This window comes from Clupea harengus, chromosome 25 (genome assembly GCF_900700415.2).
Source record: "Clupea harengus chromosome 25, Ch_v2.0.2, whole genome shotgun sequence".
Classification (NCBI taxonomy): Eukaryota; Metazoa; Chordata; class Actinopteri; order Clupeiformes; family Clupeidae; genus Clupea; species Clupea harengus.
Window position 1 is genome coordinate 6,251,551 of NC_045176.1, and position 15,982 is coordinate 6,267,532.

The 15,982-nt window shown below is 49.3% G+C and overlaps 1 protein-coding gene across 6 annotated transcripts in view; it reads left to right on the plus strand.

Moving 5' to 3' along the window:
- kmt2cb (lysine (K)-specific methyltransferase 2Cb) overlaps positions 1 to 15,982 on the plus strand; it is an 82,345-nt gene that overhangs the window by 53,152 nt on the left and 13,211 nt on the right. For 4 of the 6 annotated variants that reach the window (XM_042703790.1, XM_042703792.1, XM_042703791.1 and 1 more), the window contains 18 exons: positions 536 to 664; positions 811 to 843; positions 1,677 to 1,826; positions 2,017 to 2,167; positions 2,506 to 2,744; positions 2,986 to 3,059; positions 3,474 to 3,785; positions 4,583 to 6,655; positions 6,828 to 7,126; positions 7,229 to 8,862; positions 9,488 to 9,599; positions 10,352 to 10,433; positions 10,522 to 10,588; positions 10,668 to 10,924; positions 11,083 to 12,789; positions 13,697 to 13,888; positions 14,782 to 15,051; positions 15,468 to 15,606. In XM_042703790.1, coding sequence (XP_042559724.1) covers positions 536 to 664; positions 811 to 843; positions 1,677 to 1,826; positions 2,017 to 2,167; positions 2,506 to 2,744; positions 2,986 to 3,059; positions 3,474 to 3,785; positions 4,583 to 6,655; positions 6,828 to 7,126; positions 7,229 to 8,862; positions 9,488 to 9,599; positions 10,352 to 10,433; positions 10,522 to 10,588; positions 10,668 to 10,924; positions 11,083 to 12,789; positions 13,697 to 13,888; positions 14,782 to 15,051; positions 15,468 to 15,606 — 7,920 coding nt within the window. The remainder of the gene's footprint in view (positions 1 to 535; positions 665 to 810; positions 844 to 1,676; positions 1,827 to 2,016; positions 2,168 to 2,505; positions 2,745 to 2,985; positions 3,060 to 3,473; positions 3,786 to 4,582; positions 6,656 to 6,827; positions 7,127 to 7,228; positions 8,863 to 9,487; positions 9,600 to 10,351; positions 10,434 to 10,521; positions 10,589 to 10,667; positions 10,925 to 11,082; positions 12,790 to 13,696; positions 13,889 to 14,781; positions 15,052 to 15,467; positions 15,607 to 15,982) is intronic. The other 2 variants (XM_042703793.1, XM_042703795.1) reach the window with 2 other exon arrangements.

Genomic DNA, 15,982 nt, shown 5'->3' on the forward strand with positions numbered 1-15,982 from the left:
TAACAATGGTCAAATACATTTTAATTAATTATTTTAATAATTAATTATTTTAATTATTTTAATAATTGAGAGTGGGCACTTAAGTCACACAAGGAGGTGAAAGCTCTTCAGCTATCTAAACACATCACTCACACATCACTTTATTATTGCAATGGTAACATTGCTTCATGTTTTAGAATGATGAAGAAAGATGCATTCCTTTTGAGGTGTTCTATGGGAGAACAGCCAAGATGCACTGTAAATGTCAGATGCTTTTTGAGAACACTAGCTCTTGATGAGCTGGTGGTCTATCTGGTTGTCTATTAACTCAAGTGTGTGTATGTGTGTGTGTTTGTGTGTCTGTTTGTGTGTGTGTGTGTGTGTGTGTGTGTGTGTGTGTGTGTGTGTGTGTGTGTGTGTGTGTGTGTGTGTGTGTGTGTGTGTGTGTGTGTGTGTGTGTGTGTGTGTGTGTGTGTGTGCGCGCGCGCATGTGCATGTTTGTGTGTGTGTGTGTGTGTGTGTGTGTGTGCGTGCATATTTGTCTGTGTGTGTACAGCTGGACTGGACATGGCAGAGGAGTCGTCTTCAGTCCCCCAGGCTCATTCAGGCAGAACTATCCGTGGCATCCCCGAGGAGCACCTGGACGGCATCCTCAGCCCTGAACTGGACAAGATGGTCACAGACGGTACGTCAGTCCAGCACAAGAAAATATGACAAGTTACTGAGGTCTTATGTTACTGTGTTAGAATATATCAGTGGTCATTTCAGTTTGATTTGAGCTGTAAATATAAGTTTCACATGCAAACACTAATCCTGAAAATCTTATTGCAGAATCCATTCTCAGCAAACTCTACAAAATTCCAGGTATGTAATCTATATCATGCTGTGAAAATATAAATAAAGTGTGTCTACTAGACATTCTATTCCCTTTGCAAATGATTCTACAATTCTCCAGGGGTGTGTTTCTAGAAAGCGTCGTCTTTTTAACCAGCATCGCAATCTTGGCCGTTATAACCACCGTTCAGCAATTTGGTGTTTCTTGAAATCATAGTTCCAACGATCATGGAACGACTACTCGAGACCAGTCATAAGAAGCGTCGTTCCTGGATAATGGCTATTGTCAACGTTTTATTTGCATTATTTTGACGAGTGATCCTCTTCCTACCTACCTGAACACTCACCAACTGAGAATATAATTTATCATACAATTTTAAATTAATTTTCATTCATCTTGAGTGAACCGTTGACACTTTTGAGAGACGTATCTTCTTACCATCGATCCAATGCACGTGTGGAGGTAGCTGATAAGCTGTATAATTACAATTACAAAACAATTATCATGACTTAAGTATGAGGCCGCTCCATCAGCTGCTCTAATAAATGTGTATCTTAAACCTCTACATTTTGCGTTACGTCATTAACAATGTTGTTGGAGCTATGGTGGTTTGAACAACGGAAGGGTTTTTTAAGACGCAGTTACTATGTTTTTTATGACAGTCGAGAGTAGGTCGGTATTTTGGCCAATGCTCCAGCGTACCACCGTTATCCAGCAATGACTTCCGTCGTTATTCTTAAAAACGCATCCAGCCCTGAGAAGTACAGAGAGAGAAAATGAGAGAGAAAGTCAGTGTGTGATTTATCATTACTAAGTTTCCTCAATCTCAAGCTGATAGTAATCATAGTGCTGCCCCCTACAGAGTTGGAGGGGAAGGACGTGGAGGACCTCTTCACCGCGGTCCTCAGCCCCAGCACCAGCCAGTCCAGTCAGGTCCACCATCAGCACCAGGGACCCGGCGCCTTGCATGGACGCCAGAGCGCTGCTCTCCCTCACCCCCCTTCCACTCCAGGTACTTCAGTCTCTCCTTTAGGCACTCATCTCCAGCGCTCAGGCAGTCATGGAGTATTCACATTAGATTCATATTGACCTAGCTATGGCTTTGCATTTATTCAGAGACTGAGAAAGTGTCGCAAAAACACACCACCACAGAAAATTGAAAAAGGAATGGGTCAAAGTTGAGTTGAATTTTCTCGTTTTAGGAAATGGAATGTTTCCGCGGATGCCGATGGTGAACGGGCTGATGGATCCCAGCCAGCTGTTCCCTCCGTCCCAGATGAACCCCGGCGCAGGCTCCTGCATGACGGGCGGCTTCAGCCCTCTGCAGCGCATGCCTTTCCCAGACAACATGAGGTAAGGGCGGGAGAAACACTCATATCTAAACCCTCATTGACTAAAAGCATACTGTGCCACACTCTCTCTAGGTGAACTGTTGAAAGGATAATGTTTTTAGTGTAATTTATGCAGCCTGACATTATAGCCTTGGTCTGAACTGTTGAATGGATAATGTTTGACATTATAGCCGTGAATTGTGGTCTGGACATTGGACTTTTTAACTACCTTGGTTCTTGATAAACCCACACTGAATGAAGGCAGGATTGTATTGACAAATGTAATATAGATGGACTAGTACATGTAATATCAGTCCATTATGTGTTCTGATTGTGCTGTTTTATTTCTGATTTGACCAGGGAACAAAAGTATCACCCGGTGCCTGGTGGGGTGGGTGGAGCTTGGGCTAGCCCTGGTCCAACTCCAGCTCCAGGCTCAGCTCCAGGCCCGGGGGCTGAGGGTGAGGGTGACTCCATGTCCAACGCCCAGAAGAGCACACTTAAGTGGGAGAAGGAGGAGACTCTGGGAGAGCTGGCCACCGTGGCTCCAGTCCTCTACACCAATATCAACTTCCCCAGCCTCAAGGAGGAATACCCTGGTGAGTCCCTCAAGAGAAGAACATTTCCAGAACCTCCTTTTGATTTAATGCCCCAAGCTTTAGTCAGACAGAGAAACTGACCTGTTGCTATTTTCCTGACATCTGATTTTCATATTTTTTCTTTCTTTTGCAAAAAGCAATTGCATGTTGGTGTCAATGGATTAGACTTTGCATCATTGTACATAGAAACCAGTTTAGAAAATCTAATTTATCTGTGTTCCCCTCTATGTTTGCACTGCAGATTGGTCTACAAGAGTCAAACAGATTGCAAAACTCTGGAGAAAAGCAAGTTCACAGGACAGAGCCCCTTATGTGGTAAGTTCCTTATGTACGGTCTCAGTGAGTGTCATTTCCTTGTAAACCTCTGGTGTTGAACTCACTTTGATTTAGGCTGGGAAGATAAAAGCTTTGCCCAGATAAGCCTCTGTAATTGAATAAACCATATCCTAGATCTGTTTAAACAGGTTGCACTGAAGTCGTCAGAGCACTGTCTCTTCCCTACACTTTAATTAAATTCTCAGAAAGTAAATTAATCTGACCGGAGAACCTAAACTTGAAAAATGAACTCTGTGTAATAATCTCAAAAGACTCCTCAGTTCTGCCAAACTATTTCCTCCCCTCATTTCCTCCATTCTATTTAAAACATCACAAATCCAAATTCCTCCTTTGATACCTGGCGGTGTGTGGACAGACTTACAGTGTAAGTGACTCACTCCCTCTGATTTCCAGCAAAAAGCCAGGGACAACAGAGCAGCGCTGCGCATCAACAAAGTCCAGATGTCCAACGACCCCATCAAGAGGCCGCACCCGCCGCAGCAGCAGCAGCAGCCGCAGCCGCAGCAACCGCAACCGCAGCCTCAGCAACAGCAGACGCCACCGCAGCAGCAGCAGCAGCAGCAGCAGCAGCCGCAGACGCCTCAACTGCCCCAGCCCCCAGAGCTGTTCGACCCCACCATACCCCCCCTGGACCCGGAGCTGCTCTTCAAGGACCCGCTGAAGCACAAAGAGTCCGAGCAGGAGCAGGAGTGGAAGCTCAGACAGGTGAGCACACAAAGACCTTTATTCCTTATTTTTAAGTGTCACGTTCACAGTCAACTATTTCAGAACTTTGGCTGGTAGGGTATAACTGAATACATCCTGTTGAGAGTTGTGGGACATGGCCTGTGTTAGATCAAACAAATGTTCATGTGGCGGGTATGTTGACATTGTGATGGTTCTGTTGAGGGATTTTTCTTCAGAATATATTTTGGTTAGACAGCGTGCCATTTCCAAGTACTTTTGGATGGCAGTTGCACTGTGGAGGCACCCAGCCAGACTATGTGCTCTGTGCCACCTGAATGGCCCTGGGGCCAATAATCAGGGCGAAACTCAGGCTGAGGTTTGCATTAGGCCCTCGATTTTACAGATAGAGTTGTGCAGTTTAATTGGGAGTCCTCGGATGACTGGCCTCTTTAATAAACCTGGCGAGTCGAAGTCTGAGCATCTTCTTTTCAAGAGCCCGGCAAATGCTGGCGCTGTAGGAAAAAGGGTTTCTGAATCAAAGCCTGAAATCATCAATAGAAGGAATTGAACTGGCTGAGACATCAGACAGGAGCTGTGATGTGCACCCAAACACAGCGCAGCTGTGCCCACCATGTGCCAAAACCCAATAAAGCCCACTGAGAAGGTGAATACAAGGAACTGAATATTAAAGACTTTTCTGCAGGGTAGGGGAAGTGTATTTATGCAAGCTGTCAGTCTCTCTAATTGTGTCCTCAGCATCCTCCACAACTGTTTATATCTATTTTTGCCCTTTCGATAATGATGATCTTTTCTTCATTTGCCTTTTGCGAATTTAGCAAATGAGACAGAAGAGCAAGCAACAAGCTAAAATCGAAGCGACTCAGAAGCTGGAACAAGTTAAAAACGAGCAGCTGCAGCAGCAGCAGCAGCAGCAACAGACAGGGGCTGGGTCCGACGTGGACACCTCCAACAGTGGCCACAGCCCCTTGTCCCAGTCCAGCAGTGGCAACTTGTCACCTATGCAGCACAACTGTAAGAGGCTACCCACCTCTGGGCCCTCAGATGACATTTTCCTGCGTCCACAGCCACCTCCCCCATCTACCAGCAGTCAGGGCTTGTCCTCCCAGCCCCAGTCGCCTCAGATGTTCTCTCCAGGCTCGTCTGGATCGAGGCCATCCTCTCCCGGGGACCCATATGCTAAGATGGTGGGCACTCCAAGGCCCCTACCCATGGCTTCAAACTCGCAGCGCAGGGCCCTTGTGGAATCAGGGAAGTCGCCCAGGTCTATGTCAGAGGACAGAGGCAAGCCTTCCTCTGCCCATGAACCCTTTGGGTCTCCGACGTCCCTGAGCAGTGATCCGTATGCCAAGCCCCCTGACACCCCCAGGCCTGTGGCATCTGCAGACCCATTCCTGAAGCCGATGGGTCCCCCGAGAACCAGTCCATCTATGGAGGGGAGGCACATGATGGGGGGCTCCCCGGGTCACGACCCGTTCTCGAGACCTGCACAGCGCAAAGAGGTTTACCAGCGGAGTGCACAGAATAGGATGATCCTCTCAGACCCATACTCTCGTCCCTTGCTCACACCCGTCCCAGGGAGCAACGAGTCGGGCTCTGTCCAGCTCTTCAAAGCTCCCATGCCACCTGGCCAAACCCAGGACCCGTATGGAGGAATGCACCCTGGACAGCGTCGACCAGGCGGAGACCCTTTTGAAAGATCGGTTAATCCGCTGGAGGACCTGTATGCCCAGCCCCCACTCACTCCACGGCCTGCCATGGTCCAGGAGTTTGCCAACCCACAAAGACCTTCTCGCCAACCCCACCAGTTCTCCCAGCCTGGGCCAATGATGAGACAATCTGCCCAGAACCCATACGCTCATGCACCCTCTACCCCTAGACCTGATTACAGTCAGTATGACCCATACTCGCAACAACCAGGCACACCTCGGCCTATGACCGACCCCTATTCCCAACAACCAGGCACACCTCGGCCTATGACCGACCCCTATTCCCAACAACCAGGCACACCTCGGCCAATGACTGACCCATATGCTCAACCTCCAGGCACACCTCGGCCAATGACTGACCCATATGCTCAACCTCCAGGCACACCTCGGCCTATGGCCGACCCCTACTCCCAACAACCAGGCACACCTCGGCCAATGACTGACCCATATGCTCAACCTCCAGGCACACCTCGGCCAATGACTGACCCATATGCTCAACCTCCAGGCACACCTCGGCCGATGAACGACCCATATGCTCACCCGCCAGGCACACCCAGGCCACATGACCAGTATCCCCCATCCATGGGTACCCGTAGCCCTTCCTCCGACCCATACTCCCACATGCCCTCCACTCCCCGCCCTGGCCCCAGACTCTCACCCTCCCAGGCAGTGGATCCTTATGCCCAGCAGCCCGGGACTCCGCACCCGGGGATGATATTCCCCAAGTCCCCGGGCTGTCAGAGGAACCCTGACCCTTATGCCCAGGCTCCTGGCACCCCTAGACCCATGACCATCGGAGGTCCCCAGCAGATGCTGAATGACCCGTATGCCCAGCCTCCGGGCACACCTCGACCTGGTGCGAGAACAGGCCCCATGACCAATCAGGATCCTTTCTCTCCGCCTCAGGCCAGGACTCACGAGGCTTTCGGTCACCCGTTGGCCCCGGGCTCTCAGACACCAAAGCATCCTGGAATACACGATGAGAATGTAATTCTGCCACCGTCCAACCAGCCAAACCAAACACCCGTCCACGACCCCTTCGAGCAGGCACCCATGACGCCTCGCCCTGCTGAGCCCAACCCCATGGGCACTGGGCAGCTCCCTCACACCGCACAGTTCTCCACACCCATGCCTGAAGCTCAAAGCGTTTCTCTGATGGAGGCTGAGGAGAGGATGAGACAGGTTTGATTCCCACGTGCATTTTTCTTATTGTGCTTCATTAAATTGAAAGGATTTTAATTATAATAGATATTATAAATACCTAAATTCTGAAATGTGAATCTGAAACTCAGAAAGCACGTTAATCGGTAACATTCTATATTTACAATGTTTTTTCTGCTTTTGTATTGTGCAGCGTCAGCGAATCAGAGAGCTTATCCTGAAACAGCAGCAGCAGAAGGGTGCCAATCGTCTGGAGAAGGGCCCTCAGGAGCCCCCCATGGCCATGGCCCCAGGAACCCCACAGCACTGGAGTCAGGGGGGACCTGGGCCGCAGGCAGAGATGTTCAACCGACCTCCACCTCCATACCCAGGGCCTGTGAGGGGTCCCATGAGGTTTCCTGGACCCTTCCCAGGTGACCAGCATGGCCCAGTTGCCATGGAGGGGCCGTTTCCAGATGGTGCCAACATGGGAATGAGGCAACATATGCAGAGGTGGGTTTATTGAATGTACTACGTTCAAGATGTTTTTTTTAATGCAATTCATAATAGCCATGATTAATGATGCCCTTATTAATTAATATCTTCACTTAACAGATTTGGTTTCCCTGGTGGACAAGGGCCTCATGGGCCTCCCAGACCTCCACACCCAATGCAGGAAGTCATGATTGATTCTCACCCCCAGATGAGGAGGGCCATGTCTGTTGACCATGGGAAGCCATATGGTGGCCCCTCTATGGGACCCCAGCACTTTGCCCCTCGGGGAATGCCAGTGCAGCAGCACAACATCATGGGTCAGCCTTTCATTGAGCTGAGACACAGAGCCCCGGAAAATAGGCTCCGGCTCCCCTTCGGGCCCGCCGGGATGCAGGGTAACCCCATGGACCCCCATGCCCAACAGCACAGGCTACCAGGGTTCAGTATCAGGCAGCAGATGGGATTCCCCCCGAATCAAGGTCCCAGCAGGCCCATGGATGGAACCATGATGAATCAGCCCCATGGAACTGCTCCCCAGATGCAGATGTCCTCCAGCATGGACAGCTTAAACCAGCTGGCCAGTTTACCAGGGATGGGTGGTCTTCAGCAACCTCCTCTTATGAGGTCCATGAGTCAACCCGCCTCAAACGAAACGGTCAGCGTTGCTCCGGCAAATCTTTTCCCTGGGGTTCATTCTGAGCAATCGGATGAAATGCCGATCTCCAGCACCGAAGGGGAGAAGCTGGACGCTGACGAGTCGGCTGTTAAAGATTTAGAGGACGTTGAGGTCAAAGATCTGGTGGACGCAGATCTGGATAACCTCAATCTAGATCCAGATGATGGAAAGGACTTGGATCTGGAAACGAATGACTTGCACCTTGATGATTTCCTAACATCTGGAAAATTTGACATCATAGCATACACTGACGCTGACCTAGACATTGCTGAGGGTCTTGATCTCAGTGATCCTATAGAGGACCACAGTGAGACCTGTGATCCACAGAAGACACTTCCAGAGGACAGGAATGCTAGTTCTGGTTCTGGTAGTGCCTCAACAAAGGGACAGTCCGACGGTATACCAGAGGCACCTACGTTTGATATTAAACAGGAAGTCTGTCAAAGTCGGGGCATGAAAGAGGACCCAGACATCAAATCGGAAGTCGACACTAGTTTGTCTCAGGACATGACTGCCTCTGGGGATATCAAGAGCTCAAACCTCTCTCACCCAGGAGCGTCTCGGCACCCCCAGTCCGGGAGCGCTCCTGACTCCAGCCCTGTGCTGTCTGGTCTGCTGGTCAAGGAGAAGCCGGGCGACTTGTCTCTAAAGCAAGCGGATACCTCGTCTGCCCTCCAAAGCAACCCAGAGATGTCTATCTCCAATGTTCTAGATCAAGGCAACTTCCCACAGCAGGGCTTAAATCCCGGCCTGGCTTTGGAACAAGCCATTGGTTCTACCCACGGAGGGACGTCGTTGGGAAACCCGAGCCAGATCCAAGGGCAAGCATCAGACCAGGCATTTGGGGAGGAGCAGCAGAGAGCCCAGGATGCGCTGCTTGCTGAGGCTCTACAAGCAGGCGCTAACCTTACCCCGGCACAGCAGGACCTGCTGAACCAGCACAGGCCCCTGCTACTGGAGGAACAGCCTCTCCTGCTGCAGGACCTGCTGGATCAGGAGAGGCAGGAACAACAGCAGCAGAGGCAGATGCAGGCTATGATAAGGCAACGCTCAAGTGACTCTTTCTTTCCAAATATAGGTAAGTCATGTTGCAGATATGATCACATTATTTTTGCCTACAATAACAATATGTCGTTATGTCACAACACAGGTGATTCTATGACTCTATGACTATTACAAAGAAATGATCTTCAATATATCACAACGTTAGTGATCGCATTGCATTTTGGCAATATGTTTGTGTTGTACATGCATTTCTTTAATGGGGTTCCATCCCCAGACCACAGTACTGCATAGTGCATAGCCTGGGTTACCATGGTGTTTATTTCCCATTCACATGATCAAAATCCATTTTATGATGTTATATTACACTACCTACCTACAAAGACCTACCTTGAAAGATGGCATAGACTTGCACAATTTCATTTCTATTGAGAATCTCCCTGCATGGTGCAACTAGAAAGCACTGAGATTCCTTCTGTGGTCATCTTGAACTTGACCACTGATTCTTTCTATGGTCATTTTGACCTCGAAGCTCTTTTCACAATATAATGTAACCCCAGCATTGAAACAGCAAATCCCATCCCCCCACACACACACACATACACTCTCACCATCCACCCACTCCCATTCATTATTCAATGAATGAATGATAACTATTCATGCATACAGCATATTTGAATAATTCATTTCTTTATCTCCAGATTTTGATGCCATCACTGACCCTATTATGAAAGCTAAAATGGTTGCACTGAAAGGCATCAACAAGGTGATGGTTCAGAACAACATGGGGATGACACCCATGGTCGTGAACAGGTAAGGAGTGAAGTGCATGAAATGAGTGTCTTAGTGCTGAACCCACTCGTGGTGGCTTTGTTTCAGTGTTTGTTTAGAATATATATATATACACTCACTGGCCACTTTATTAGGTACACCTTCCTGGTACCGGATTGAACCCCTTGTTCTTAGAAAATCCTTAATTCATTGTGGTGTAATCAACAAGGTGCTGCAAACATTCCTCAGAGACTTTGCCCCTGTTGCCTTTGTGCTTGATTAGATAGATTTAGATTTTGGTCCATATCTGGATTTCAGTTGCTGCTGATTTGTGGGCATCTTCACGATGCATATCCCCTGTTCCACCATGTCCCAACTGTGCTCTATTGGATTGAGATCTGGTGGCAGTGGAGGCCATTTGATTATAGTGAACTGATGATATGAGCTTTGTGACATGGCGTGTTATGCTGCTGAAAGTAGTCATGGTCAGCAGCAATACTCGGTAGGCTGTGGCATATGAATGATGCTCAATTGATGCTCAAAAGGGGCCCATAGTGTGCCAAGAAATGATCCCCCACACCATATACCAAATTAATTTGAAGATGAAACAAAAACTAGTTGCCTGATCAAAAAGTGGCAAATTGTTGCATAATGTTGCGACAGTTGAAGGTATACATAATGAAGTGGCCGGTGAGTGTATGTACCTCAGTTTAATTTTTTATTTTTTTTAATCAACACTAACACCAAAAGCTATACCTAGGCCAATTATAATCTGATCTCTCTCTTTCTTGCAGGGTTCCACAGGGTGTTCAGCAGGGTGGACCTGGGCCGCCATGGCCTGATGGTGCTCCTGCGCCTCAGCCGATTCCTCCACAGGTATGGGTACAGCAAAGATATATCCGTGAAGACTGCGTCTGACCAATGGGTTCTCTAATATTCATACTTGTCTTTGTTCGTGATTTAGGATGGCAACCAGGCACCTCATATGGCTAGGCCCAATGTTCCCCCTAATGTTGGACCTGGATTTGCGAGTAAGTTACTATCACATTCCTGGAGAATTAGGGAAAGGTATTTCATCTTCCGAACCAAACACTACACACTCGTTTTAAGGCCACCTGTCCCCTTCCCCCTCAGATGATACGCAGAAGGTTCAGTATGAGGAGTGGCTTCGGGAGACCCAGCAGCTGCTGCAGATGCAGCAGAAGTTCCTGGAGGAGCAGATCGGGGCCCACAGGAAGTCCAAGAAGGCCCTCTCCGCCAAGCAGAGGACGGCCAAGAAGGCGGGCCGCGAGTTCCCTGAGGACGACGCCGAGCAGTTGAAACATGTGACCGAACAGCAGGGTGTGGTGCAGAAGCAGTTAGAGCAGGTAATGCCGGGGGAGCCAATCACATTCCAGATTTTCCTAATGCTAGTCACATTAGTCATTTCTACATTTCTAATGAGCGCATTTTAGTTTTTTTTTGTGACATTTATGTGTGCTTGCGAAGGACTAAGTGGTTCCCTGTGTCTCTCTTCCAAAAATAGATCCGTAAGCAACAGAAGGAGCATGCAGAGCTGATTGAAGAGTACAGAGTAAAACAACAGCAGCAGCAGCAATGCAACATGCAGCCACCAATGATGCCAGGCATGCATGGCCCCCCCGCCATGATGCCAGTCCGTCCACCCATGGGCCAGCCAGTGATGGGCCCACTGCCACCAATGCCGCAAATGCCAGTCCATCCAGGCCAGCCTAGCCCTGCTCGCCCACCCAACATGCCAGGCTGGCGTCCTGGTGGCCCCATGCCTATGCCAGGCCCCATGCCTATGCCAGGCCCCATGCCCATAGGAGGCCCCATGCCAGGCCCCATGCCTATGCCAGGCCCCATACCTATAGGAGGCCCAAGGATGCCAGCTATGATGCCCAGTCAGGCCCCCATGCCTCAGCCCCCCCAGGTCATACCACCCGGAGGTCCTGCCGTTCAGTCGGGGAGCGAATCTCCTCACGTGAACTTTGACGACAACAACCCGTTCAGCGAGGGCTTCCAGGAGCGCGAGCGCAAGGAGAGGCTGCGGGAGCAGCAGGAGCGGCAGCGCGTGCAGCTGATGAAGGAGGTGGAGCGGCAGCGGGCGCTCAAGCAGCGCATGGACATGGAGATGCAGCAGGCCGCCATGATGAGTCCAGACGGCCTCATGAAACCCCAGATGTCCCAGATGCCCATATACAATCAGGATATGCCCCATGACTTCATGCAGTCCCAGAAGCCTCAGCAGCCGGCGATGCCTGGCCAGGGTTTCCCCCAGCAGCAGCAAGGCCATCAGCCAGGACTAAGTGGGGAGTCTCCAGTCGCCTTCATGGGCAACGGGCCGTTCCCACAAGACATGGGACCTGGATTTTGGCCAGACAATCCTGGTATGGAGGCGGGCAACTTTGCCCCAGGTCAATCCAAACCTCCCCGATTTGGTGGGCCTAACATGATGGCCCAGAACGTGGGCAAATCCCATCCATTTGGGCCAGATTCAAGTTTGCCTCTTCCACCCAACTTCCCCGGGTCAGGCCCGTCGCTGATCCAGCTCTACTCCAACATCATCCCGGAGGAGAAAGGCAAAAAGAAGAGGAACCGCAAGAAGAAGAAGGACGACGACTCTGGCTCTCTGAAGGCCCCGTCCACACCGCACTCTGACCTCACCGCCCCTCTTACCCCCTGCGTCTCGGACACATCCTCCACCCCGACGCGGCTCTCTCTGCATCACGGTGAGCAGGATCTCTGCGAATCGTCCCAGCCTGGCTCCTCTACACCAGGCTCGGCTACCAGCCACCCTCCCTCGGAGCTGGAGAGGCAACTCTCTGGAGGCAGCTGCGGCTCCTTCCCGCTCCTGGAGGGCCACTCGGGCATGTTGTCCGGCTCTGGCCTCGGTCAGCTGGACCTGCAGGACAGGATCCTCAGCAACATCAAACTGGAGCAGGTGGAGGGCGGCAGCGAGTGCCACGGGCCCAAGGGCCACGAGATGGAGCACATGGGTATGGTGAAGATGGAGAAGGAAGGGGCCTCGCCCCACGCGGCCGGCCTGAGCCCGGCACACAGCTCCAAGGGCGAGATGAGCAACGAGCTCCTGAAGCACCTCCTGAAGAACAAGCGGACGCCCCCGGCTCGGCTCCCACACCAGCGGTCGGAGGACAGCCTGCGGTCCGAGGAGGACGGCTGCATCGACAGCAAGGGCTTCCTGAGGCAGAACTCCTTGGACAGCAACGGGGTGTGTAGAAAGGTTTTTGTTCAATTCAGTTCAGCTGTATTCATTTTTATATATATATATATATATATATATATATATATATATATAGCGCCATTAAGAATTGACATTGTCTCAAGGTGCTCTATAGAGCCCAAGACCTGAACCCCCTAGACTAGAGCAGACTAGGTGTCTATTAAGTGCCAGTGAGCACAGCTCCGGAGAGTAGCGACCACAATATAGAGGGTCAGGAGGGGAATCAAAGGGAATGAACAAAAGGTTAATGGAACAGTTCAAAATATAAAAAAAATGAAAAATGCCTCATTTATGTCTTAAAATTAAATACAGTGTGTTTCTAGTACAATACACAGAGCTTTACTGAGTTGAAAACTGCACAGAGATGCTATATGGAGCGGGGATGGAAGATGACATGAACCTACCAAAGGGAAAGTACTTAGTAGGATGATTTAGGTTAATTATGTGTTTATTGTTTACATTACATAGACATGATAAAGTGATCGTTTCAGTAAAAGGCATTTTTACACTTCTGAACAGTGTGAATTCTGTTCTAGACCAGTTAAAGTGCATCACATTTTGAGCCTTAACAGTTCTGGCAGCACCGTAGAGGCACAGCTCAGGGACAGGTGAGGCACGGCTCAGGGACAGGTGAGGCACGGCTCAGAGATCGGTGAAATGCTGAACGACTCGGTGACATTTAAAAGAAGCTTTGCCTCGGCTCCATTTTTGGCACCTTTCTTCCTGTCCTTTAAAAAACGCGATTTCATGTCCCGTTTCAGAATAACATGAAGTAAAAGGTTAACATCCCATGACTCTGTCACTATAAAATAGCAGCCATTTTATAAGTGTCAGGGAGCTGCATGAATTCACACACTCTCCTCAGGTTATAATAACACTCCTCCGCTCTCTCCAGACCGTCTCAGACAGTCAGCTCTCTGGGCACCCTGACTTCGGGAGCCCCTTGTCGGGCGACCAGGACAAGAAGAAGCAGCGGAACAAGAGAGGGCCCAAAGGCAGCGAGCGGCCCACGCCGCGCTCCAAGAAGAGGAAGAAGGAGGAGGAGGAGAGGCAGGCCGCCTCCTCTGGCATGACCCACCTGAAACAGGTAAGGCAAAACAGCCCTGCTGACGCTCCGCTCGCCAGCCTCTATATGAGGTGTCCTTTTAAGAGAGTGCCTCATCATTAGCGTGGCCATGTCATTTGTGCCCTGTATGACAGGATGTAGATAATAATAAACTTTATTTGTATAGTACCTTTCATACAAAACAATGCAGCTCAAAGTGCTTAAATAGATAGACAATGTAGAAATCATTGTGAATGATCTTTACTGATCCAGAGTTCTCTGATGTGCCATATAGATTCACAGTAGCACTTTGGTGTGTTTCTTTTAAGTCTATGGAGAACCAAGGCGTATTCACCACCCTCTGTTTCCTAAATCTATACGAGATCCAGATTTTATCACAGTTTTACCAGCTTGCATCTGCATTGCTGATTTGATGGCAAATGTGTTTTGTGTGGATTCTGTACGATGGCAAGATGGATTTGAATGTGACAGTAGCCACCAGTGGAACACAGTTATGTTTTTAAACCATGTCGTTTTAAAACCATGCCCACTTTCTGTGAATTAGATGTCATCATTTTGCCTAATTTACGATCACTAATCCAGTTTTAGTGGCTTTGTCTTCTGTCAAAATTAAGCCAGGCTTATCCTGATAAGTAATCTCTTCCTTTACTTTTTTAATTACAAAATAATCTTGCAATGTGAAGATAATTGGTTCTTATGGGCTTTAGGATTAAAAATTCAATTAATAAGTAATACGTATAATAAAAAATCCCGTCCAGAGAGTGTCGGGGATACCGTGTGTGTGTGTGTGTGTGTGTGTGTGTGTGTGTGTGTGTGTGTGTGTGTGTGTGTGTGTGCGTGCAAACTGGGATGCTTTAGAACTAGATATACACTATTCTCTCTTTTCCAACACGCATCCTCTCTACCCTCCACAGCTCTCTCTGTTGCCTCTCATGGAGCCCTCGATCGGGGTGAACTATGCCCACTTCGTGCCGTACGGCACCGGGCAGCTGGACGGGGAGAACCGCCTGTCTGGCTCATTTGGCAGCGCTTCTCTGGATGGAGTGTCAGACTACTACTCCCAGCTCATCTACAAGGTGAGATCAGACTACTACTCCCAGCTCATCTACAAGGTGAGATCAGACTACTACTCCCAGCTCATCTACACGGTGAGATCAGACTACTACTCCCAGCTCATCTACAAGGTGAGAGGCCTCCCATGCCTCATGGTGATGATGTCTGTGTGTTTTTTTTCTTTTGCTTGTTCTTGGTTACTGTATATCTTTAAATCATTCCTCTTCAGTGCTTCAAGTCATTTTGTAATAATTTTTTTTATAATTTGGTACATTTGGTAAGATAAGTAAGCCTCTCAAAAAAAAAAAAAAAAGGCCAAGAAGTAGTCATCCACTTTAGACTCCTAGTCATTTTGCACCCGACGGCACCAGGAAGAGAGATCAGGCAGGTGCAGTTGTGCAGAGGTAAGGGGTGTGTGAACGCTGGAGCAGTAAGAGAGATCAGGCAGGTGCAGTTGTGCAGAGGTAAGGGGTGTGGACGCTGGAGCTGTGCCACGCTGCTGTGGCTAGGAGATGATTCATTGCCTGGGGTTGTTTTGTCTCTGCAGCAGAACAATCTGAGCAACCCCCCGACTCCGCCGGCCTCGCTGCCCCCCACGCCGCCTCCTGTGGCGCGGCAGAAGATCCTCAACGGCTTCGCCACCACCGAGGAGCTGGCCAGCAAGGCCGGCATGGGCGGCCACGACGGTAAGGGCCAAGAGCCTGGACGAGCTGCAGGTCCAGTGCGAGGTTAAATTGGTAGTCAAGTGTTGTGCTTCTGTTTTTATCTTATTATTACTTTTTGTAAATGGGATTACTATTATTATTATAATCAACACCGTTTACATTGTCAGTGTTGTTTTTTTTTACTTTGAATTAAATGCAATAGATTGTAAGATGTTTAAAAGACCTCAGTCAGCATCTGTGTGTGTGTGTGTGTGTCTGTGTGTGTCTGTGTGTGTCTGTGTGTGTCTGTCTGTGTGTGTGTGGGGAATGATAAGGTGTAAAAGTACACCTACAAGTAATTCAGATGCAAATAACAGAATAAAAACAAATGGCTGGCTGTGCAGCTGACTTGTTAATG